Source organism: Pelodiscus sinensis, chromosome 14, assembly GCF_049634645.1.
Source record: "Pelodiscus sinensis isolate JC-2024 chromosome 14, ASM4963464v1, whole genome shotgun sequence".
Taxonomy (NCBI): domain Eukaryota; kingdom Metazoa; phylum Chordata; order Testudines; family Trionychidae; genus Pelodiscus; species Pelodiscus sinensis.
In genome coordinates, this window is record NC_134724.1 from 5,473,055 (window position 1) to 5,497,649 (window position 24,595).

Here is a 24,595-nt window from a genome sequence, read left to right on the forward strand (position 1 = left end):
TTTGATTGTATCACTTTGGTATATATGGTTGTGCCAATTTTCTTCCACAAATTGATCTGGCCCACAAAAGCTCATCACCTAATAAACCATCTTGTTAGTTTTTAAAGTGCTACATAGTTCTGTCTTTTGTTTCATTTTAAACTCTTGTATGAGTTTTTACAGGATTGGGGCCTAGATCAGTAAAGCTTTTAATACTGATCACCTCAGTCTCTGGTCTTTAAAGAGCTGGGTTAGACTTGGCCAAAATTTTAGGATTTGCATTTAAATATGTTAATAGAAACCTTTTATTTGAATTTTTGAAGTATCACTAAGCTTGGTAAAACATAACTACCTTAAACCTATTTTCAAGTTTATTTACACATATATTGAGATGGTGGTTACACCTAAGCCTCATATAGATATTGGGCAGGATATGATTCTATCTTCTAGCATCACACTGAGAATCAAAAATACAAAGTAAAGAGCAAACATGGTGAGCCCCAATAGTTTGTTCATTTTCCATTTAGACACAGCAATTGAGATGATCACAAACAAGAGCATGAGAAAAAGCAGAACAATTGCACAAAATAAACCATTACTACTGACAGCAACTGCACTGAGTCCATTGAAGACAGAATAAAGGAACCAAGGAACTGGCAAACTGCAAGTAAGAGAACAGTAGTTTAAAAGAATGTTTAAAGAAGTTCACACAAATGCTGAATTTTATACATAGCTATAAAGCATTTGGAGTCAAGATTCATGAAGAAAAACAATGTCATCTTCATAATATTTTATCTAAAATTACTTATCTTGCTTTCGACCCTAGGAATCAAGTTCAGGATAGTATTGTGCTCTGCTTTAATTCTTATCATTCAAGAACCACAAAGCACCTTACTAATAATATTCACGAATTAAACCTTTCTGTACCACAAAGTCAGGTACATAAGTCATATATATCTCTGTTTTACAGATGCAGAAAACTAGTTTATAGTTTGTGTCTTGAGTAAAGTTACACAGGAAACCATGGAACATAAGAACAGCCATACTGGTTCAGACCAAAGGTCCATCTAGATCAGTATCTAGTCTGCTGACAGTGACCAATACCAGATGACCCATAGGGAGGGAACACAACAGGTAATCCTCATGTGATCCCTCCCCTGTCACCCATCTCCAGAGAAATAGAGGCGAGGGACACCATTCCTACCCATCCTGGCTAATAGCCATTGATGGACCTAACCTCCATGAATCTATCTTAACTCTTTTTTGAGCCCTGTAAGGGTACGTCTAGACTACAAGCCTCTTTCAAAAGAGTGTCTAGACTAGAAGTAGATTTTTCAAAAAAGAGAACTGCTTTTTCGAAAGTCTAGATGCTCCCTTTTGAAAAAAGCACAGTTTACATTCAATAGCGCCTTTTTTCGAAAGAGTACTTTCAAAAAAGGCATTATTCCTCGTAAAATTAGGTTTACTGTGATCGAAAAAACTGCCGCATTCTTTCGATTTACTTTTTCAAAAAAACCCTGTAGTCTAGACACACCCTTAAAGTCCTATCTTCCCCATGTCCTCTGGCAAGGAGTCCCACAGGTTGACTGTGCACTGAGTGAAGAAAAACTTCCTTTTGTTTGTTTTAAGCCTGCTGTCTATTAATTTCATTTGGTGACACTAGTTCTTACATTGTAGGAATAAGTAAATAACCTTTCCTTATTTACTTTTTCCACACAAGTCATGATTTTATAGACCTCTTTCATATCTCCCCCTTAGACAAAACTTGGATCTCTTGACTCCAAATCCTGAGCTTAAGGGCAAGAGATCATGGTTTCTCTCCTGAAAAATTGTTAAGGGTACGTCTACACTGCAACACTATTTTGAAATAACTAGCACTATTCCGAAATAACTTAGTCCATGTCTACACAGCAGGCACTTATTTCGAAATAGTGTCAAAATACTGTCAAGCTGGAGGACTTCTTACTCCGACTCCTGTAACCCTCATTGTTTGAGGAGTAAGTGAAGTTGAAGGAAGAATGCTCTATTTCAAAATAAGTGCTGTGTAGATGCTCGCTATTTCGAAATAAGCCATTTTGAAATAAGATACGCAATTGACGTAGCTCAATTTGTGTAGCTTATTTAGAGTTAAACCCTGCAGTGTAGATGCACCCTAAGACTACGTCTACATTGCACAGTTATTTCAGAATAAGCTTTTCCAGAATAGTTATCCCGAAATAACTTATTTCGCAATAGCATGTCTACACTGCAGAGAAGCCTCAAAATTAATCCGAAGCAGGCTTCCCTAATGTAGATGGGCTATCTCAATTTAGAGCCTCAGGAAGAATAACTTATAATGGCCGTGATGAAGGGCTGTTTTGAAATAGCGGAAGTGGAGCATCTACACAGCCCCTATTCTGAAATAACTATTTTGGACTAGGCATTATTCTTCGTAGAATGAGGTTTACAGAAGTCAGAATAAGCAGTCCGTTATTTCCAAATTATTTTGAAATAACGGGATTGCTGTGTAGACGCATAGTTATTTTGGAATACTGGCTGTTATTCCGAAATAACTTTGCTGTGTAGACACACCCTAAGTGATCCTAGCATAGCCTTGGCAGAAGTGTGTTCTTTTACAGGCCACTTTTCCTCCTGTGAATGGTCACATACCCCTCTTTCCGTCCCATTTTATATTGCAAAACATCCCTGCGGCAGCAACACCAGCTGCTAACGTAAAACTGGGGGTGGGGAGCTCCGTCAATGCAGTATATGTGATCGGTCTGGGGAGGGAAAAGGGGAAGTGAAATCTGACCCAACCGTCTCTTCTTGCCATTCATTTCACCTCCTCTGCTCTATCTCTAGGCTCCATCGCTGACTTTTGTGCTTCTCGCACACTGGGTCTCATTTTTCTCTCCCTCTACGTATGGTTTCCTGCTGATTTGTCCTCTTCTATCTCTGCATGTGCTGCCCAGGCACCTAATGTCCCAATACATCCTCTCTTAATGACAGCACAGGGCCCACTGGCAACTGGTGTTTCCTGTCCTACTGCTGGCTGTTCCTATTTCTGCAGCGCAGCATCCCCCACCCCTGTGTGACCTATGAACTATTCCCTTCCTGTCTGCAGTTTCAAAGCCTAACACTAGCACAAATAACACTGCTCTGCTAGCCCTGCCCCCTGCTCTGGCCTGGGGCCAGTTCTGCCTCCCTGGGCCGTCAGGGTGATCCTCCCTGCTCCTGATCTTTCCTTTGCCTTTTTTTTTTTTTTAATTCTTTTCGTTTTGGGGTGGTGTTGAGCAGCCTGCTTTGTTCTCTCTGCCACTTGGACCAGGTATGTAGCAGCATGTAGCTCAAGCATCTCCACCAGCTTTCAAGGATGGCAGAGCAGCCATGCAAGCTGCAGACTCGCCCCAAAGAGGTCTCCTTCTGTGAGGCAGCTTTACCAGGCTCGACAGAGGGAAAATTGTGCCCTGCCTGTTGTCAGCAATTTGTTTTTAAATGACAGAGCTATTTCATTTTGAAAAAACGGCTCCTCGGCAGGTAGCGCCGTCTGTATTACTTTAAAGATAGCAAGAGTTTAGCGCAGATCTCTAGATCTTCTATAAAGTACTCGTCAAGCTCTGTAACAGGGTCAATGCAAGTCCGAATACCCTAGACGGTAAAAAAAACAAACCCAAAATTTAAAAAAATGTCAGTTGAGGGGAAACCAATCTCGGCCAAAGGAGGGACATTGTCGCTGCTTCTCATGCCTTGGGGCTGAAAGATGAAATGTTTTCTGACATGCTGCCATCCATGGATAAAGCTGCTGTGATTATTTATTGTGTGCCACAGGCTCATGTTCAGTGGCATGACAGCAGATTAGACTAAAAACTTTTATCACTTACATTTTTGTGTGTGTTATCACCTCACTGCTGCAGTACCTGGCATGGGGTTGTAGTTATAAAATCTCTCTTTGGGTCAGGTTAACTAACAAATTCTGTTCCAATGAATGTGTGTAACTAATTGTCCAGCTGTGCTTTCATTTGGCTTTAAACCAACATCAAAGGAACGAGTCAGATTTAGACGGGAATAGAAATCAGCATTTTCTACTTCAAAACAAACATGGTATTTCACCTGTGGCTGGTACTTACCCAACAGTGATATCAAAGATGTTGCTGCCCACAGAGCTGGAGACAGCCATGTCGCCCAGGCCTTTACGTGCAACAATAACGCTTGTGATGAGGTCAGGAATTGAAGTCCCTGCTGCCAGGATTGTTAAACCCATAATTTCCTCTGAAATCCCAATTGTTTCTCCAACCTAATAAACAGCAACAATGATCCTGAGTTTTTACATACAGAATTGAATTACCCTATTTGTTCTTGAAGGCCTGCTGCATATTTGAGTTATAATTTTATTTGAAATCCTCTCACCAGCTGCAACCTATTTCTAGGATTGCCAGATGGTTTAACCAAAAATACCAAACATCTCCCCCCCCCAACACACACACACACACACACACACACACACACACACACACACACACACACAAAAACACCGGGGAAAAAAATTCTGTGGGGGGTGGAGAAGGGGGAGACCAAAATTGTTAAGAAAGATAAATAAATAAAACAGCATGGCCCCCTTCAGTGCATGCAGAGTCAGAATAGGGATAGGTACAGGGGAGCGGTTGAGCACTAAGACCCAGGGAAGGCATTGATTCCCCTTGGTCTTTAGGCTTTTTGCCAGCAGCCATTTTGTTTTCTTGATCAAGCCAGAACGCAGCTTCCTTGCGGAACCAGGTATGCAGGAGGACCGGGCCCAGTTGCCGAGTGTGTCGTAGGGTTGCCAGGTGTCCGGTATTTTCGCCTCCTGGCAAGGAAAAATAACAGAAAATACCGGACATTTTAGGTGTCCGGTATCTTATTAATTTTTTTACCGGACGGGAGGCAAAAATACCAGACTGTCTGGGTCAATATTGGACACCTGGCAACCCTAACTATTTCTCCTTTTAAGAGGCAAAATGGTCTAATTCGAGAGAGTGTTTTGATAGGAAATCCTTTCTTTAATGGACATAGATTTCTTTTAAACCCTTCTAACTGCAAAATTGGGTCTTATATGTAAGATCAAGTGGGAACGGTTACAGTCCAGCACGCCGCTAACCTGGAAGACCTGCAGAAAATGTGGAGTTATCTTTACAAATTTGGCTAAACCTAAATTATGAAAATGTTTTTTTGTCTGAGTGGTCTTCCTAATTGGACAAACAGTCCCAATTTGCTGATTGACATCTCTGCTGGTATCCATAACTTCCGTTGAGTTTTGCTTTGATTAATTGTAAGAGAAATGCGCAATATATCATCAAATACATATTCCAGGCCCTAATCCTGTTCCTTCACATCCTCTTAAATAGCAAATTGATATTAAGTCAAGAGGCACTGAAGGCACTCAACATCATATTATATAGCTGACCTTATATTCCTATAAACGTATTAAATGAGATATGGATAAAACACCTATTTCCCTTATAGAAACATGCACAGATAAAAAGATTAAGATGGCATGTCTTCCATGAATGCACAAACTCCCTTAGAAACTGGGGGATAAAGATTTCATCTTTGTCAAATGAAAAAGGATGAAATTGAAAATCTTGGATTCTCCCAGAACAAAATTTTTAGTGTTAGTTGGATGGCAATATCTGCATAGCCATTGAAAACAAAGGATAATATCTGTACTACAACAGCACAGCTGTGTTGCTGTCACTGTAGTATAGGTACGTCAGATGTCGACGAATAGCATTTTTCTCTTGGGCTACGTCTAGACTGGCATGATTTTCCACAAATGCTTTTAAAGGAAAAGTTTTTCCGTTAAAAGCATTTGCGGAAAAGAGTGTCTAGATTGGCACGGACGCTTTTGCATAAAAGCACTTTTTGCGGAAAAGCGTCCGTGCCAATCTAGACGCGGTTTTGCGCAAGAAAGCCCCGATCGCCATTTTCGCTATCAGGGCTTTTTTGCGCAAAACAGTTTTTAGCTGTCTACACTGGCCCTCTTGCAAAAGCATTTGCGCAAGAAGGCTTTTTCCTGAGGGAGCAGCATAGTATTTGCGCAAGAACACTGACAATCTTACATTAGATCACCAGTGTTCTTGCACAAATTCAAGTGGCCAGTGTAGACAGCTGGTAAGTTTTTCCGCAAAAGCAAGCGCTTTTGCGGAAAAACTTGCTAGTCTAGACGCAGCCTTGATGTACCTAGCCTCTCCAACAGACGGTGGCTAGGTCCATGAAAGAATTCTTAGGCTGACCTAACAGTTGCATTTTTTTCATCCCTGTACTACGTAGCGAGATCTATTTCATTTTTAGGTGAAGACCAAGGATGGTGGGTGATACCAGGGCTTGGGGAAACAAACACCATCAGCCCCTTCCCCCCCCCCCCCCCACTGTGGCTTGCTAGCCCCTACCCAGCCTCCTCTACCTCCTACCCCTACATTGTGGCTACTGGCCCTTGCCCCTTCCAAACTCCCCTGGCCTTGGAGCTCTGGAAAGCCAGTGGTTGGCCCAGCCACAGTCTCCTCTGGCCCTGGAGTTCGGAGGAGCTTGCGGGCAGCGCGGCCGCAGCCTCCCCCGGCCCTGGAGAACTAGCCAGCAGGTATGGTAGAGGGCTGGGCATGGGTGAGGCAGCTTGGGAAGGCAATGCCTGCCCCTGCCTAGGATACCTGCCACCCACGCTGTAGACTAGGCCAGTGTCTGCTGCATTGTTCCCCCTCTCTACTTGTTCTCCTTCCGCCTAGAAAAACCTCTCACCTGATGTGCCCACCACACCATGAGGTAGGAGAAGGCAGCAATCCAGACAATGGCTCCGAGAAATGTGATGGCAAAGAAGTTTCTGGAGTTCTGTTCAAAGCAAGTTGGAAAAGAAAACAGTTAGGGGTCTGGCCTTCCCCACAGCCCTTAGGACTGGGTCACACACTAGGAAACCTGCCCTCTCCACATCCCATCACCTCAGGGAGTTTTTTAATACGGCCCCATCATCTCTGGTCTCATTTTGTTTGATTTTTCACCTCTCTAGTAGGAGCCCAGTCTCTGCTGATCCCTTGCGTGGTGGCTTCAAACCGGCTTCGTGCAGTGCTTAGTTTTCAGTCCACACTATTTTATTGCCTGTCATCCCACCCCCAGTGGGTTTTTTCAGTGGATCTGGAAGTGCTGCCTCCTGTCATGGGACTGGTCAGTGGGCGAATGGCCCATCTGAGAGGCAACCCATACCACTAGGTGCTGTGACTACACGCCACAATGAAATGCCCTGGATCTAGGCAGCAGTAGCATGTATGAATTCAGTCTCCTCTTGTGTAACGTACTCTGCGGACAGCGCTAGGCAGGCAGAGAGCATTGTTGTTTATTTCTTCTTGACATTTTTCACTGCTTTTTTTAAAAAAAAGCAGTCACGAAAATAGAGCTCCAAACGCAGCAGCAGCCCACGCTTCCCTGCCAAGCCGCCTTGCACAATGGGGACCGACTCCTTGGCGAAGACAGAGGGCTGCACTGGCCCCAGGCTCATCCTGGTATTTGCCTCTCTGCTCCCACTGCCCGCTGGGCAGAAGTGGAGGTTTCTCTCATGTCAAATCTGGGACTGAGCTAGCCTCTGCGGTTTCCTAGAGGAGTCTCTGCCTCAGCCTTAGCTGTTGCCTGCTGGGTTTGCCTTGCAGAGGTTGGGGAGGTAGAGAAGAATAGCTGCTTTCAGTTACTTTGAAAGCCACCCCACTACCAGAACTGGGGCTATGCTCCAGCTCTCATTACCATCAGTGGGAAGTAGGTAGCTAGAGGCCCTAGCTATCTACGGAGAAAACAGAAACACCATGGCTACGTCTACACTGGCATGATTTTCCGCAAATGCTTTTAATGGAAAAGTTTTCCATTAAAAGCATTTTCGGAAAAGCACATCTATATTGGCAGGACGCTTTTCCACAAACGCACTTTTTGTGGAAAAACGTCCGTGGCCAATCTAGATGCGCTTTTCCGCAAAAAAAGCCCCGATCGCCATTTTCGCAATCGGGGCTTTTTTGTGGAAAACAAATATCTGTTGTCTACACTGGCCCTTTTGCGCAAAAGTTTTTCGGAAAAAGACTTTTGCCCGAACGGGAGCAGCATAGTATTTCCGCAAAAGCACTGACTATCTTACATGAGATCGTCAGTGCTTTTGCGGAAATTCAAGTGGCCAGTGTAGACAGCTGGCAAGTTTTTCCGGAAAAGCAGCTGCTTTTCCAGAAAAAGTGGCCAGTCTAGACACAGCCCATGGGTCTGTTAAAGCTAGAGATCAGTTATCCAGCACAGTGGCATAAAGAAAGTAAAATCTTACTGGGTTCCTAACGTCGGGCACAGTGAGCCAGAGTGGGAACACAACAGGCAGGAGGAAAAGGTAAATAGCTTGTTTTCTCCTGGTCTCTGGCCAGTTGAGGGATAACGGCTCTTCATTTTCTTCCTCCTCGTCTTCCTCCTCACTCTCCTCATCACTATCTTCCTCCTCCTCTGAGCTGTTGCCTTCTATGTCACCACACTCTGGAGAGAGCTGGGAAGTAGAGATCTAGGTTTTGATGATCCCATTTGGAAATAGTTGCAGAATATTCTGTCCCCCAGGCCACCATGCCGTGACCACATTATGAATGATTCCATCTTAGTGCAGATGCCCAGGGAAGCTGCAATCAGACCCGGGCGTATGTGTACAGCAGTTGTGCCCAGAGGCTGTGGTCAGGGATTTCCCCTTCCCCCGTGTTGGGCATGGGACACACCTAGACCATACATGTTATTTGCCTTTCAAACCACCAGGTCATCAGCACAGCTTTAAATAGCCTCATCTTTGTAAAGGGCCCACTGTCCCTTCACTGGGGTCGGGCACAGAGCATTAAAACAAAAAGAATAGCCCCAGAGAATGACACAATCTTTGCCCCAACCAATTTACCCAGGTTGTGGTAGCCTGATTTCTACTGCAGAGTCGCTCCTCGAGCAGTCCCCCTGGAATCCCTGGGCCAGCTGGAGGAGTAGAGCAGTACACTATGCAAGACTAGGATAGTAGCAGAAATACCTTTGAACCTGGAATTGACTAGCATTGCGGGGGCTTAGCTGAGTCAAACTAGTTATTCATGTTAGCTCCCTCTGTTACTACTCAAGATAGCTCATTACTACAAGGGCAGTCTCGTTAGCATGGTTACTCCCTAGTGCTGGGCCGTGCCCCTCTTCCAACATGCAGGTTTTGGCCTGGGCTGAGCTGTTGTCCGCATGGTTCCCGTTCACAGTACCTGCCTGCCATGCGGGGGGTCCACACCGTGTTCATCCTGCGTGACACTGAGGTTGGAGTCACTGGAATGTGTTACTTCAACAGTGGTGGGCGCTTCCGCTCTGTTCTCTGCTCAAAAGGAGAAGAGGGATAGCTGGGCCCAGACACGCAAGCAGCAAGACACGATCTCCCCCCTTCTCCGCAAGGAGCTTGAGAGTGTGAAACATTTATGTTTCTGACCTGTCAACTGGAGCAGGGTGGAGTAAGCTCTTTCCAAAAGGCTGGAAGGTCAATCTATTGTCCGTTCCCTCTGCTTATCCTACTGATGCACCCAGTTAGAGAGTCTGGCCAGCAAAAGCCAGCCAGCCCGCCTGAGGCCCACAAACCTCAGACATAAGCCTCTTGCGGTTGCTTTGCCTCCCTCCTTTATGCTGAGGCATCTCTTATGTAATACCATGCAGCGAAAGGCTCCCCGCTCCCCCCATGGCAAGGCAGGGAAGTGCTGATTGGCCGATTGCTAATGGACACGTCACAGCGCAGTCTGAGAATTCTAGGAAAGCCAGCTCAGCACCCAGGCAGGATGTAGGGCCGTGCTTCCTTTTTCTCACCGTGACAGGGGCACACTCAAGGGGCCAATGTGGTTCAAGGTTTCTCAGAAACAACTCTTCTGGCTGCCAGGCGTTAATCCCTAATCGCCTGGCACATGTCCAAAGAGAAAAGTGCTGACACCCAAGCACACAATGCAGAAACATCCCCGCCTGCTCTGTGCTGATCCCTCCAAGCATGTAATTAACCCAGGTGACCAAAAGCAAGAGACACCAACAAACAGCCACGCAGAACAGCGCTGGAACATGGATGTTGCACGGTAACGGGAAAAGAGGCATTGCCTCAGACTGTGGTTTTGACACGCTGCGGTGATGAGGCTTAGCAAATATATTCTGGATAGCCAAATCTGCTGGGGCAGGAGACCATGTTAGAACAGGATCTTACCAAGACTAGTATTGTAGGAAGATTTGGTCTGAGCCGTGTGGACTGAACCAAACTCCCTTGTAATGGTCTTAGTGCAGCCGTGTTTACAGCTTTTAAAAAGGTGAGGTCAGGTGTTCAGTAGCCCTTGGTCACTGCTCATCGTCAGTCACCGTCTCTTTGGTAAGATGGGTAGGAGGTAGCCTAGCCACATCTATACAGGAAAGAGCCTTTTGGGAGCAGATCCTCACTGCTGAAGTCAGTGGAACTGTGACAATTTGCTTTGGCTTTGAGGATATCCTCCTCGATCTTTGTACACGGCTTTGCTCCAGCGTGGTCCCATCTACATGGGCAAAACCGAACTCTGTTATCGCATGGTCTGGGCACGCCAATGGAACAGCACCTGCCTGGGGGGATGGGCACGTCTGTGTGAATTTTACCCAGTCACTGTCAGCTGGTGCCAGCCCCACGCTCAGCATCGATCCATGTTGCAGCACTGGACCTCTACAACTGCCAGCGCAAGCAGCCTACGCCTCACTACTGAAAGAGAAGAAGCCATCAGCTACCCAGAATACAGTCGCATGGGACGTTTCACCCTGTGTGCCCCTCGTGGTCATCCCGCCACATCCCGTTGGAGAAGTCAGTCCTGGGCCCTTACCCAGTTTGCAAGCCAAGGCTCCGTTGTTTGTTTTAAAGACCAAATCCCATTTGCAGCTCCCCTGGCGGCAGGGTGGCACGGCTGCTGAGTGCAATGGCACAGACTTCCCTTCTGATTGAATAGCCTGACTCGTCCCGGCTGTTTCCTCTGGGATGCTTACTGACTTAATGCGCTCCCAGGAATGCACCAGAGTGCCAGCTTGGTGCCAGTTCATATCCTGAGCATTAACAGGAGACCAGTGCAATGCGATCAGCATTCACAAAGCAGGAATTTGTGGGACAGGGCTACGCTGCATGGGCAGCCCAGGATCTGCAGCCACGGTGGGGTGAACGAGTGCAGTGCAAAGCAAAAGAACTCTACAGGCAAATGGCACCGCTTGCCCTGAGCTCACCTTCCAGTTTCACTCCTGGTCTGGCCTGGGAGCCTACTTTGCCCATGGCCAAGTTGCTCATGATGTCAAGCTTGTCTTTAAATTTTTCTGGGAACGAGAAGAGGGACAGGACAGGCCGGTCATCAGGCATAAGGAATTAACTCCCACCCAACAAGCCTTGTAGTACAGGCTGCAGTCAACCCTGACACCCAAGGGGTGTGTCTAGACTACATGGTTCCGTCGATGGAGCCATGTAAAGTAGTTTACCCGACATAGTCAATGACGCAGTGATTTAAATAATCCCCGCTTCATTAAAATAAAAATGGCCACCGCGCTGTGCCGACAATCAGCTGATCCGGCACAGCACGGCAGTCTCGACGCAGATCGGTCGACAAGGGAAGCCTTTGTCCACCACACCTGTAAATCTCGTTTCACGAGGCATAAGGGAGTGGTCGACAAAGGCTTCCCCTGTCGACCGATCCACGTCTAGACTGCCGCGCTGTGCCGGATCAGCTGATTATTGGCACAGCATTGCAGTCATTTTTATTTTAATGAAGCGGGGATTATTTAAATCCCCGCGTCATTGACTATGTCAGGTAAACTACTTTACATGGCTCCATTGACAGAGCCATGTAGTCTAGATGCACCCAAGTAGTTTTCAGCTCCAGAGAGTTGCTAATGACCAGGACTGTTATAGTCTCTCTCTACAGGCAGTTAGTACTGCAGTAATTATCCCTGAGCCCTGAAAAGGTGGTTTGCTTGGCGTCTAAAATAAGAAGCTTTCCAAGGAAGTCTAGATAAGATGTGGGGGGGAGAGAGGGATTCCTTCCCGCTCAGCAGCATGGCTGATATTCAGGGCTGCGGAGCGAGTGGGTGCAGAAGGAAGGCGTTGTGAGGTAAGATAATGTTGAGGCCTGCGTAGTTCAGGTTTTGATGACAGGAGAGCTACATGCGGCGCCTTCTCTTGTCATGTGACTGGAGAAAGAGGCTTGACCAGTGTCCTTGCCGCCTGGCAAATCCAGGGAATGGGATGAGAAATATTCTTTAAATTCCATGGATTGTGAGGACGACAAACTCCGCCGCGTCACTGTGAGGCCCCTCTTCATGCAATTGGCTCATGGATTGGCGTGGCCCACTCGTGAGCAGCCACAAAGCCCCCTCCCTGGGTTACTGTGTTCACACTGGCACTGCACTCCCCCATGTGTGGTGTTAGGATGGCTGAGGGTACATCCTCTGGTTCTTTGCATCAAGCTGAGCTGCTCTAGGATTCTTTCCCCAGGAACTGTGGGAGAGCCTGGCTGTCCTTCCGGGCACACGGGGCATTGTGGGAAGGCACTGGAGGACTATCCGCGTTTGAGTGGTTTACCAAAGTCGGAGGAGTTACCTGCCCCAGTGAAAGCAGCACCCGGGATCTAGCCCAGTCCCAGGATGGGCCAGCAAGCCTGGGCTGAAAGCACCACTAAACTGAGAGGTTCTGAGGCTATGTCTACACTACAGAGAGTTTTTGTTTTTTCAGAAAAAGGGCTGTTTTTCCAAAAAAACTCGCAGAGCGTCCACACCTCAAGTGCGTTCTTGCACAAAAAGATCAAAAGAACAGAGGGGTTTTTCTGGTGTAGGTAATCCTCATTCTGCGAGGAAGAACGCCTTTTTGTGAAAGAGTGCTTTCGCCAAAAGGTGTGTGTGGACAGGGAAGAGGGGTTTTTGGCACAAAAAGAGGAAAAAGCACAAGTGCCCTGGTGGCCATTCTGTGCACAGCAATCAGAGCTTACTTTCGAGAGTGTCCGTGCAGTCTGGACGCTCTCTTTTCGATGCACTTTTGCAGTGTGGACGCGGTCTTGCGCAAGAAGTTTTTGCAGACGATCTCTTCCGATAAAAGCTTCTTGCACAAGCAGGGCCAGCTTTAGGAAGTGCGGGGCCCAATTCGAACAGTTTCGATGGGGCCCCAGCAACTAGGATTTTTTGTTGAGCAAAAAAAAAACACACCGCACACAAGTTTTGACGGGGCCCCGGCAGCCCCCTCCCACAGCGCGCCCAGCACACTTCCAGCTTCAGGGTGCGGGGGAATCAGGCGAATTGGCCCAAAGCCAGCTCTGTGTGCAAGAAGCCTGCAATCTAGACATAGCCTGAGTGTGGAGTGGAGGAGTTAGGGAAACACCTGAGGAAGAGCTGGCGTTCACCCGGCAATGCAGAGATTCTCAGAGGCAGAGCACTGCAAATCCCCACATATCTGTGTGCACCACTGCGGCTGTATTGTTTGCCCTCTTTGCAGACTGAATGTGGATTCAAATGCAGGCTCTGACGGTAAGAGCGGGTGCTGCGATGGCTATGGATCCCTATAAAAGTTGGAGTGCAGATTGCAGGGGGGATAGAAAAGAACGATCCTGGATGCACATTGGAAATGGAGCCACAGGTCTGTGTCTGCGCCAGGCTCTGCTCAGAGCACCCAGAAGCAGAAGCTCAGTGAGCCAGGGGCAGTCAGTACTTTACAGACATGGAAGGCCAATGCTGTGCTTTTCTACGCGGTAGCCCTGGACGTGAATTTCCTCTGACAGTTTCACCAAATGGTTTCTGCTGCTGGCTGTGTAATAACAACACCCCACTGTCGCTCACCAGTTTGTCCCTCAGGGCTGGGCCTTGTCATTTGACAATGGCACCGAATGAATAAAATCAGTAACCTGAGGCCCTAAGCCTGCAAGCTGAGCCACACAGAGAGGTTCTTGTATCCACCTGAGCCCCCGGGATGCTAACGGGGCTCAGGCATCAATTCCAGTAGACTTTGCTTGCAGGATCAGGGACTTTGTAAGGAAGAGATCACCTACCGACCTGGGCTGAGCCTGTTATCTCCCATGCTACCAACAGGCAAACTAGTGGAGCCCGTCGGTATAGCTATGTGCTAGGTCAGGCATAAGTCACAGCCGTAAAGCAGTGTGCCTACAGGCCTGCAGCTTGTAAGACAACGGCAGAGCTACAGAAGACAGAAGGCCTCAAACCCTTAGTATATGCAGTTAACCAGCAGCAACCCCGGGTCATAAGAGAATTCTGTAGTAACAAAACTGCTGACAGGTAAAGCCCAGCTCCTAGTTTATACCAGCTTGGGATGTGAGGAGGTTGAGGAACAACTAACAAGGAAGAGGGGAGAACCCCCTATTGAGGATGAATTAGGCGTAGCGGCACCAGCATAACACGGTTTACACGTTCTTCCCTCCCTTGAGCGCGGTAGCGCTTGGGCTGATGGCCTGTGGCGATAGTGATGCGGAAAGTGATGATGTGAGCGGTGATAATTAACGGTTTACGTTGTTCTGCCAGGACTGGCGTGAGGGGACGGCTACTCGGCTGCTCGTGCGGTGTTCTCTCTTTCTACCTGGCTGGGTTGGTGTGTTTGTGACTTCGCTAGCGGTGCTAATGAAATGCTTGCAAATACAGAAGGGCATCCTAAGTGTGATTGCTGCAGCTGTGCGTGTCAGGGTTCCTAGCTGAGTAGTAATACTGGGCCTGATCTTGGGGGAAGACTATATCCGAGCGTTTACTGGGAATTCTTAAGTAATCAGTATCATTAACACATAAGCCATTGGTCGGGCAATGCTAGTGTCTCAGCCCACGGTCTCATGGCAGCTGATGTCAGAGTTGGTGGGGGCATTTTTGGCCAAACCGTATGTCAACGAGAATGGGATGGGGGTGGTAAAGTTGCAGCCCATTGTTTTCTCATCCCCCGGGTTCAGCTGGGGAAAGGATGAGTCCGAGCTCAGAGCCAGACTCCCAGCAGCCTTGCCCTGCTATTGTCATTGAATCATGTGCAGCGTGGGTGTGAAATGCACCAAGACAGAGCCCTCCCGTCCCTGCTGCTATGCACAGATTCAAGCACCTAGGTGCTGTGGCAAACACCTTGTCTCGCTCTGTAACCACTAGACCATATTGTCTCCCTGACACTCTCCTACCGGCTAGTGAGAGATAAAGCATGTGCATTGCAGAGGGGTTGGATCGGGGCAGGCATGCCCCTGCACTGAATGAGGCTAAGATAAGCGCCAGCTGTTGGCTCCCTGCCTTGGATTGAGCTAAGGCTGCGGATCCCTCTAGGAGAGAAGTGCGAAGGCTCGCTGGGCACCTCTTGGGCTTGACTGGCCCTCGTGCACGGGATCAGCCTAGAGATCTGACATTGATTCTCCTGACTGTGGTTCCCCGGGGGGCTGTCATTGGCCCGGGAGGGAGAAGGGATATTTGTAGGTTCAGTCACTGTTAGTTCTCAGGCTCATTCTGCAGCCTCACTCCATCGGCACCTGGCCTCCATTTATCCCGGCAGCCCTGCCCGTGTTCAGGCCTTCTCAGAAAGCTAAGGCTTTGGACGTATTTGGGGGAGATGATCCACTGCAATGGGGGTGAGCAATCAAGAGTCCTGAATAACCCACATTAACTGAACAAGGCTGGGTGGTTACAGTCAATAAGTCCTCCAGAAACCCATGGACCTATTTAGGAACCACACCTGTGAGACCAACACTGTTGGAAAAACACGGTGCTCTTCACCTGCATTATTAACCATCCCCAGACTGGCTCATCACCGCCGATGCCTAACGATACTGTTGCCTGTCACTAGGCAATAATCACCTACCCACTGACAAATGGGTTGTTTTCCCCATTCCCGGTGACAGCTTTTTTCTTCCCTTCAGCACATGTGGCGCTGTCATTAGCACTGTACCAAGGAATCTGAGCTTTGCCTCTCAGGAGGAAGCTGTTGGCTATACAAGAGGGCAGATAACTTGTCAGGCCTTGCATTTCAGCCACCTAACAGCCACACAGACAGAGCAGCTCAGGTCAGAGCAATAGGCCAATTAACTTACGTGTAAATATCAAAGGAATGTCAAGTGTATTAATTCACGTGAGTGTTAACGTAATTCAGTGGAACTAAGAATAATATTGTCGTCACTGTTGATTGCCATTGACTTACATTATGTGTATCCCTGTACTTAACTCTAGGGTTAGGAGTAAGAGGAGAGTTTACTTGCTGTCCAGGAGACACTAGGGGTACGTCTAGACTACATGGCTCCGTCAACGGAGCCATGTAGATTTGTTTGTTCGTCAAAGGGAAATAATCGCGGCTTCATTTAAATTTAAATGGCTGCCCCACTCTGCCGATCAGCTGTTTGTCGGCAGATCGGGGTAGTCTGGACATTCCCCTGCCGACATGAAAGCCCTTTATCGACCTCCCTGGTAAACCTCATCCTACGAGGCATAACGGGGAGGTCGATAAAGGCCTTTCAGGTCAGCGCGGGAGCGTCCAGACTAGCGCGCTGAGCCGACAAACAGCTGATCAGCTTTTTGTCGGCTCAGCACGGCAGCCATTTAAATTTAAATGAAGTCGCGATTATTTAAATCACAGCTTCATTTCCCTTTGCCGATCAGCCTAATCTACATGGCTCCATTGATGGAGCCATGTAGTTTAGATACACCTGATGAGAAATAATACTGTGTTCTACGCGCTGGATACCGGCAATGATACAATGGGGCAGAATTAGCCAGCACATTAACTAACATTTTGAAACCATGCCTAATGCCTACAGCCACTGGGAGTTCTGGAGAGGGATGGTGCTATCTGCACAGCACAAGGGGAGAGGCTGGCATGGTCGGGAGGAAGAGTGGACGCTGCATGGAAACAAGCTGAGTTCAGCAAGAACGAAAGGCCTCAGGGCAGAGTTGTGATCAGAGTTGTGTGTTACTGAAGCAAGAGCACTTTACTTCCCAAAGCACATTGGGACCAGCTGTATCCTCACCAATCTCTAATGGGCATATTTTATGGCCTGGTAAAAAGAAAACATCTGGCTACACATTCGCTGAGCTATTCAACGCCAGCGTGGGACAGGTATGTGCTCAGTCACCCTCCATCGGCTAGGGGAACTGTTCAGTGCCACGGCAAAACCAGGGTTGCTAATTTGCTCATTACTCGCCTCTTCCCAGGTGTATTTAATGGGCCGGTGTGGGTTTTGTAAGAACGGCTCGCACAGAACATCAGATATGGAGTGCCGTTCCCACAATGCCCAGGGCCCTGGATGAGAGAGGCACTGAACTTCGGAAGCGACTCCCATTCTCAGGCGGGCCCACAGGAGGGCCAATGGGGCCAGTGACTCAGAAGGGTCTGGGGCTCTCAGTCGCTGCTTTTGCTATTGTGGCAGCTGCAGGGGCTTTAAATTGCCGCCGGAGGCCCAGGCAGCATGCTCCAGGAGGTGCTGAAGGGCTGGTGGGGGGAGGCTAGCCCTACCCCATTACTTCCAGCCAAGGCTCCACCCCTTCCATGAGTGCGGCACCCTCCCCCCCACACACACACCTTGTCCAGGAGCAATCCCTCCTGCTCACTCTGAAATAGCTATCTGCAGTGCTGTGGAACAGCTCCTCAGCTCCTGGAGCAGCCCAACTGATCTCAATGGAGCCACGCTGCTTTTCGCCAGCCACGGCCCTGCTCCCGTGTGTGTCGCTGTGAGCGTGGCCTGCATCCAGCCGGCAGACCTGAGTGTGAAATCACACAGCGGTGGGGCATGAGCTCACCTTCGGCCAGGGGGTCCAGGGTGTGGATCATGAGCTGGAAGATGGTGGTGCGCATGTGGCTGTTGTGCAGAGAGGCGGAGCTGCCTCCTCGCTGTAAGGGTGAAATGAGCAGTAGAACAAGGGCAATGTTAATCCCAGGCCCACGTCAGACTATTCCTGCTGTCGGTTGCCCTATTTCAGTGGTGGGGAAAGGTGGAACTGAGGCCCAGCAGTGCTGCAGCACCCCCGGGTTTGCAGTGATTTCCACCATATCCAGGGTCTATGGATTAGTTCAATGGTCTCAGCCCCCCCAGTAGAGAAATGGTTCCAACACCTCTGCGTCGCTCCTGGAGACTGATGTCTCTAAGCCAATCAACAGGGCTGGGCCACGCAGCCACAGGACAGGTTCCCATCCCTCCCCACCAGCTCGAGAGAGGCGAGCATTCAGTCTCCATAGCAGGGTTGCCAACCATCAGTAAATTTATGGACAGTCCATAAAAAATTAACCGAAATTGGACATGTCCGTAAAGTCCATTAAAAAATGTAGGTGTCCGTAAATTTCGTAATAGTGCAATAAAATTTAAAAAAACCCAGCAATTATTCTATAGCAATTAAATTTCTTCTGTGTTGCTTCAGCCATTTTACTGCAGAGCAGTGGAAATTGGACGTTTTAGTTGTTTATTTAGCTCAATGGCTGAGGCGACGTAACATGAATCACGTGATCCATGTGATGTTATCAGCTACATTATCCCGCCGAGTTAGCGTCAGCACACTACCAGGACCATGACTATGACTAACTCAATGAAAGTGAGTTAAACAGCATATTATTCTTGTGATGTATGAATGACAACGATGACTTTTCACTTTGGGCCATTTATGTCGTCTTAATACAGTATAAAAATTATGTCCATAAAAAAAAATTGGCTGTCCGTAAATTTTTCCCATTTTGTCCACAAATGAAATTTCTGAGGGTTGGCAGCCCTGCTCCGTAGCCTGTCCACGGCCGCTCGGCTAAGACTCCCAACAAGGAGCACGATCCAGCAAGGCACACATTTAAAGTTGAGTCCATGCGTACGTGGCTGGCTGACCTGGGGCTTTACTGCCAGCTACACAGTGGTTTGTCTATTGTGGGCCCTTGTCTGCTGGGAAGCGGACTGAGCACCATCCACATTTCTCAGACTGAGCCTGCCCCTCTGATCCATCCACAGTATCCTGAGAGTAATTAGCCTCAGATTGCAGCATGGGCCTATCCTTAGACAACAAGCCACTTTCTACTTCCAGCTACACTGGGGGCTTCCATTTGCTCCCGGCCCACAGCTCCTCCTTTTCACAACAGCAGGGTTTGACCCAAACTCCGTGACACAGAGCAGAGGACATGTTCTGAAAGGCATCCGTGTCCTTTCTATTCCTGAGCAGCAGAACCATCGCTGCTCGGGGGCATGTATTTCATGTCCGAGCCGGTTCCAGCTGCAATAAACTCAGATCCACATGGTGCTGCACAGACTTTTATCCACCTACCTCCATCTTCTTGCTGTCGCCAGAGTGCCTTGCGCCATCCCCTGCAACTGACCCATCGCCTTGCTGCATGGAAACGGACATAAAATGATGGGAATGCCATTAGTTTTTCAGCCACCCTGGCACGGAAGAGTCTACACCTCTCTGCCTGTGAGGTTTGCTCACAGAACTGGAGACAAGCCAGTGGGAGGAGCTTGTAGCCATGCAGAGAGGTCAGGGGTTGGGCTTGGAAACCTTATAGCTCCCCAGGATCTGTGAGCAAGGCAAAGCTCCGTCATATGGATCTTGAGCCAGACCCAGGAGGACCTCCCCTTCTGCAGTGCTTCCTGAGGAGCTGGACAGCCACTACCTCTCTCCACCTGTTTGCTGACAGGCAGAGCCAGTGCAGAGGGGGCAAATTGCTCGTGGCGGATTCTGGCTGCGATAGGTTCTGCTGCTGTCTCAGTTGGAGTTCTCCCTTTGCTTGTGCCTGGGGTGTGGAAGACGTAGGTTTGATTCTTGCTGTGATCATGGTGCAGGTGTTAATTCGGGATATAAAATCCCGTTCAAATGGTTAACTGATTAAAGGGGAGGCAGGCAGGAGTGGTCCCCCCTGCTGTGAACAGAAGCTGCCACAACATTTTGGCACCTGAGGCAGGGAGCTCAAATGATGCCCCCATGTCCCCTGGCTTGGGCCAAAACTTTGAAAGGTCTCAATTCTGTCTTCTTCCCGTTCTACTCCTCTCATGGCACTCCACCATCTCTGTGCATCTAGAGCAGAGAGAATACATGTACACCAGCAGCAGACACAATTTTCTACACTCTGGGTCCTAGGGGCGCCCCTCCACAGTCTGGCACCTTAGGCGGCTGCCTCAATTTGCCTCATGGTAAGGCCAGCCCTGCCTAGAATGCTCAGTATCTAGTCCAGTGATGAGCAACCTTGACGAGTGAGTGGGCTGCATGAGTGAGCTTCCTTCATCTCAGCGGGCTGCAAGGTTGTCATAACCAAGATGGTCTCCCGGGACAGGGTAGTTTTTCTAACAGCGCACGTGTGTTCCTACAGTTTGCTGAGGGACCGATTGAATCTTAGCAGGGCTTTGACTGGATGCAGAGGGAGCACATGGCTCCCATAGTCAATGTTCACATGCCCTTGCTTCACGTGTGTGTTACTTTAGTAAGATGGTAGAAAAAATGATGCAAATAGAAACCAGAAGTATCTGACAGCCCTGCATGTGGGCAACATTAAACAAACTGTCTCACAGGCCACACACAGAACCTGATGGGCCGCATGCAAACCGTGCGCTGCAGGTTGCTCACCTCTGATCTAGCCTGATAGGTAAAAGGTGGTGGGGCAGGTTCCCATGTGGCCTAGGGGATAGGGTGCTGCCTGGGGAGGACAGGGTTATGGGTTTGAGTTACACCTCCCCTGGGTCAAGTCTGGACAGGATGAGGGACAGCCTGATAGGTGAAAGGGAAGAGCTGTGATCCTTAGCTTGTTTAGATTCAAACAATCCAAGAAATGCTCCCATTGGCTCCCAGAGTGCTCATTTCAAGCAAGTATGTCTTCTACATAGAATAGCTTCCAGACTGCTAATGTAGGCCTGGAATCTCCAGCCCTAAATGGGATTGAGCCTTCTAGTTCCCTTTAACGATAACTGAGTGGAAAACCCCATGCATCTTTCTGAAAATGGAGAGGCACCCCAAATGGGTACAGTGTGAGTTGTTCTACAATTGAGCCCCCTTTGAACAGACTCTTCCTTGATTTATAGCTCACTTCCTAATATTTAGATTGTTCCATCACCATTTAACAATAATCGGTAAGTAAAGCAGTTGTCTTGACCAACAGGTATAGTTCTGAAGAGGTTGATTGGGTTGGTCCCAATCCCATGTACCCGTTGCCAAGGAGATACAGCCTTTCCTTGTGTTTTAAGTGAAAAGAAACATTCCCAACTAGGCAACAGAACAATGAGGACACTAACCTTCTCCGTGTCTTCAGAAGCTGTCGCCTTCACAGTACTTCTCATCTTGTTCACCTGTTCCTTCACCCACTGTTCTAAGTGAATGTTCCATTTCATGGTAAACACATAGAGGGCGTAGGCGCTCAACAAAAGGAGGCTTTCCCACCAGACAATGAAGCTGTCTAGGAAAAACAGGATGAGCATCAGTAAGTCTAGAATGTAGAATGAGACGTCTCTAAACAACGGCCACCAGGTCAGGTGGAGTATCTCCCTCGAGAAAAGGGCACACGTGCCAATGACAAAAAGAATATTAAACACCGCTGAGCCCACAATGGTGCCAATGCCCACATTGCTGTGTGAGATGAAGACACCAATGAGAGAGGTGAAGAGTTCTGGTGCGGATCCGCCTGCTGCCATGAAGGTGGCCCCCGCCACGTCGCCAGAGATCTGCAACTTATCCGTGATTACATCCAAGGCAGGGACAAAATATTCATCACACACTATGGCCAAGGCCACAAACACATACATCATGCCAAAGATGTGAAGTATGACCCACCCTTTCCTGCGCTCCTCCAAGCTAAAAAGGTCTTGAGGGTACTCTCCATGGGTGGGGAGTGTTGGGTAACTCCCCTCTTCATCCAGGTGGCTCAGATTGACACTTCCTTGGGGTGGGGTTGCATTCACTGATGATGTGACGGTCACGGCTGATGTAGCATCCACGTATACACAATGCCTTATCTTGGATACTGTTGTCCCGTTGCCCACTGCTGAGGCCTTGTTGCTGGCATTGCTGGAAAGGTCCCTGGTGGTCACTTTCATTTGGTCCTCAGGCTGAGATGCTGTCCAACGTGCTGAAACAATTTTAGGGCCACAGAGAAGCTGATAGATGGAAAAAGCCAACACCATGGCCAATAAGAAAAGAACCTGGTTCCACTGAAGCCTTCTCCTTGGTGGTAAATGCATTTCCCAAATGCTCACAGATCGGATCAATGTTCCTGAAGCCAGTGGAGACTTCTTCTGGTCAGTACCCTGCATTTACATGTATCATTTGGAGTCCCTTGCTGCTCCTAAATGTGGGGATCTCAACCGGACTGGAACTACATGCTACACAAAGTGCAGGATCCTGCAAAAGAAGATGTTCTATTGTGAAACACATGGTATAATGATCTACTGTCACCTAACATCTACTGCTTTGCAACTCAGCCTCAATGCAATATTAGCTGGCATTATGTTTGCATGATACAAGCTGGTCCCAAACTGGCAAATTCAGATATGGGTCCAGATTTCAATCCCCCAAGTTTGGGGCTGTTCAGATCTGCCATTTTGGTTGGCCTCGTGATGGAGATGAGCTAGCCGTAAGCTTCAGCTCTGCCTCTGGATTCAGTTCTCCCCCACCACTTCATCCCACAGAGCTTAGGGTTCTTCAGATCCAGGTTTTTATTTGGGCCCATCTGATATTTTGTAGCACTGACAACATGCTCGATGCTTTATAAACAATCAACATTGTCCCTGCCCCAAGGAGCTTACTTACAGTCTAAATCACTCTGAAGATTAAGCACTAAGGTTGACCCTATCATGTTAAATCCTCTCTGTACAGCCCTCTTTTACTTACTATGTAAGCATGACAGGTTGCTGGAAATGTACCTGGTAATTGCTCTAAAATCTCCCTGCTAGTGCCACTCTGTAGCTCCCCAGTATTTGCACTCACACAAGATACAAACCAAGCAAAAGGTGATTTCTATGTTTGCTTACAGTTTGAGAAGGGCAGAAGACAAGGCCAGGGTATAGCAAAACCAAAAGTGTTGAGTATTCATTTGTTACTATGGCTACATCTCTTCAAACCTGCCATCCAAATTAGGACTGGCAAAGTGGGCTCACTATCACACTGTCCGTTTGGGGATAATGAGCATATCTTGCATAATTATTTGAACAACGCTTTACAAGAGGAGCTAAACTGTAAATACCAAAGCAACACAGACGTGGTCTATGACAGCATAAAACCATTGATTTGAGCGTGAATCGCATGTACCTTTCAGTTTGGAGTTGATGCCTCTGAAAAATATTATTTAAACGGAACGGGATTATTATACGAAATGAGAAGAGGATGCAAATAGAACACAGCTGTAAGCCATTCACTAAGTTGTTCTTCAAGCACACATACTCACATTATATAAAACTCCATAAACTAATCAATGTAAATTTCTAACTAGGGGAAAGGAAGGAAAAGACACAGATGTTGCAATCTCTGCTTTAAATACGTGGGAGGTGCTCAGAGATGACAGTGATGAGGACTTACAAACATGCCCACAGAGAGATCATATACATTCCAGTCTTATTGTCTAAAAAGTACATGTGTATGCGCCTATACTGATTGTAAACATGCAGTGATACTGCCAGCTGTATTCCTCTCTAATGTGTATAGGAGTAATGCAATAAAGGAAATGAAGTCACCCTTTATAACAACCAAAATAAAGCAAAGCAAAAGAAAGAAAAGAAAAATAACAAACACAAAAGATACTTGAACTAACCCCTTGTTTAAACACAATAGTTTACAACAACTCTCCAAAATGAGCTATCTAAGCAACTTTTTCAAGTAAAGGAGCAGTTCATCAGTTGGTGCAAATTGTTAGAGTTCTATGACATCAAGACTTTCTGAGGCTCCAGCCTTTGTTTTTCCAGTCTCAATGACTGAACGCTATTTTCATATTCTTATGCACGCAAAATATTTTCTTTTACAAGTATTATTCAGATCCATTCCTTTACCTTATGATTAGATGGTCTGACCTAACAGAGCCCATCTGACAATCATATAGACTACCATAGCTTACCTTCAGAAAACGATGTCCAAGAGGAACTGGTATTCCATGGTTAGCATTTAGTGCTGTAAGCTTCTTTGACATGGAGCACCCAGAAAGGAGCTGAGTTATGGGTGAAAGCAGCAGCAAATGATCCCATTTTCATTAGGTCTCGCCCAGCTGAATTCCAATAAGAGAAAGGGTCAGGTGTGAAGGGCATATTGCTGGAGGAACAGCCAATCCAGTTTAATACCTGCAGCCTGTAAGAAGATTAAATAGTATTTTATAGGTTCGGGACTATCGCTGAAGCAAATATCTTTGTCTGAGACTATGGATGTTCTCAGTTTCAGGGCAGGAGATAATCTCTTCAATGAAGCACACAGTAACAGTACCAACCCCAAGACAGTGAGATGTGATAGATCTTTCCAGTGGCAGACTTGTGGGGATGCAGTCTCAGTTGATGTAAACTGTCATTGACTTTCAGGGAGCTATGATCACCTATTCCGGTTGTGGATCTCCTCCTGAGTTCCATTTTAATGACACATCACACATTGCTAGCGGTTATTCCCCAAATCTGAGTTTCTGTCAGCAAAAACGCTACTAGAAGCTTAAGTTCCATGACTAGCAAAGGAAAACGGGCCAGGCTCTCCATTT

At 47.6% G+C, this 24,595-nt stretch overlaps 1 protein-coding gene across 1 annotated transcript; it reads right to left on the reverse strand.

Moving 5' to 3' along the window:
• Positions 1-378: 378 nt before the first annotated feature.
• Positions 379-24,097, reverse strand: SLC24A1 (solute carrier family 24 member 1). The gene is made up of 10 exons (XM_025187810.2): positions 23,975-24,097; positions 21,168-22,269; positions 19,213-19,275; positions 17,716-17,806; positions 11,206-11,292; positions 9,213-9,319; positions 8,276-8,485; positions 6,727-6,816; positions 4,086-4,252; positions 379-640 (listed from the first exon to the last, which is right to left on the reverse strand). The coding sequence occupies exons 2-10, from the start codon at positions 22,179-22,181 to the stop codon at positions 391-393; spliced, it is 2,079 nt and encodes a 692-aa protein (XP_025043595.2). The 5' UTR covers positions 22,182-22,269; positions 23,975-24,097; the 3' UTR covers positions 379-390.
• Between the last annotated feature and the right edge of the window lie 498 nt (positions 24,098-24,595).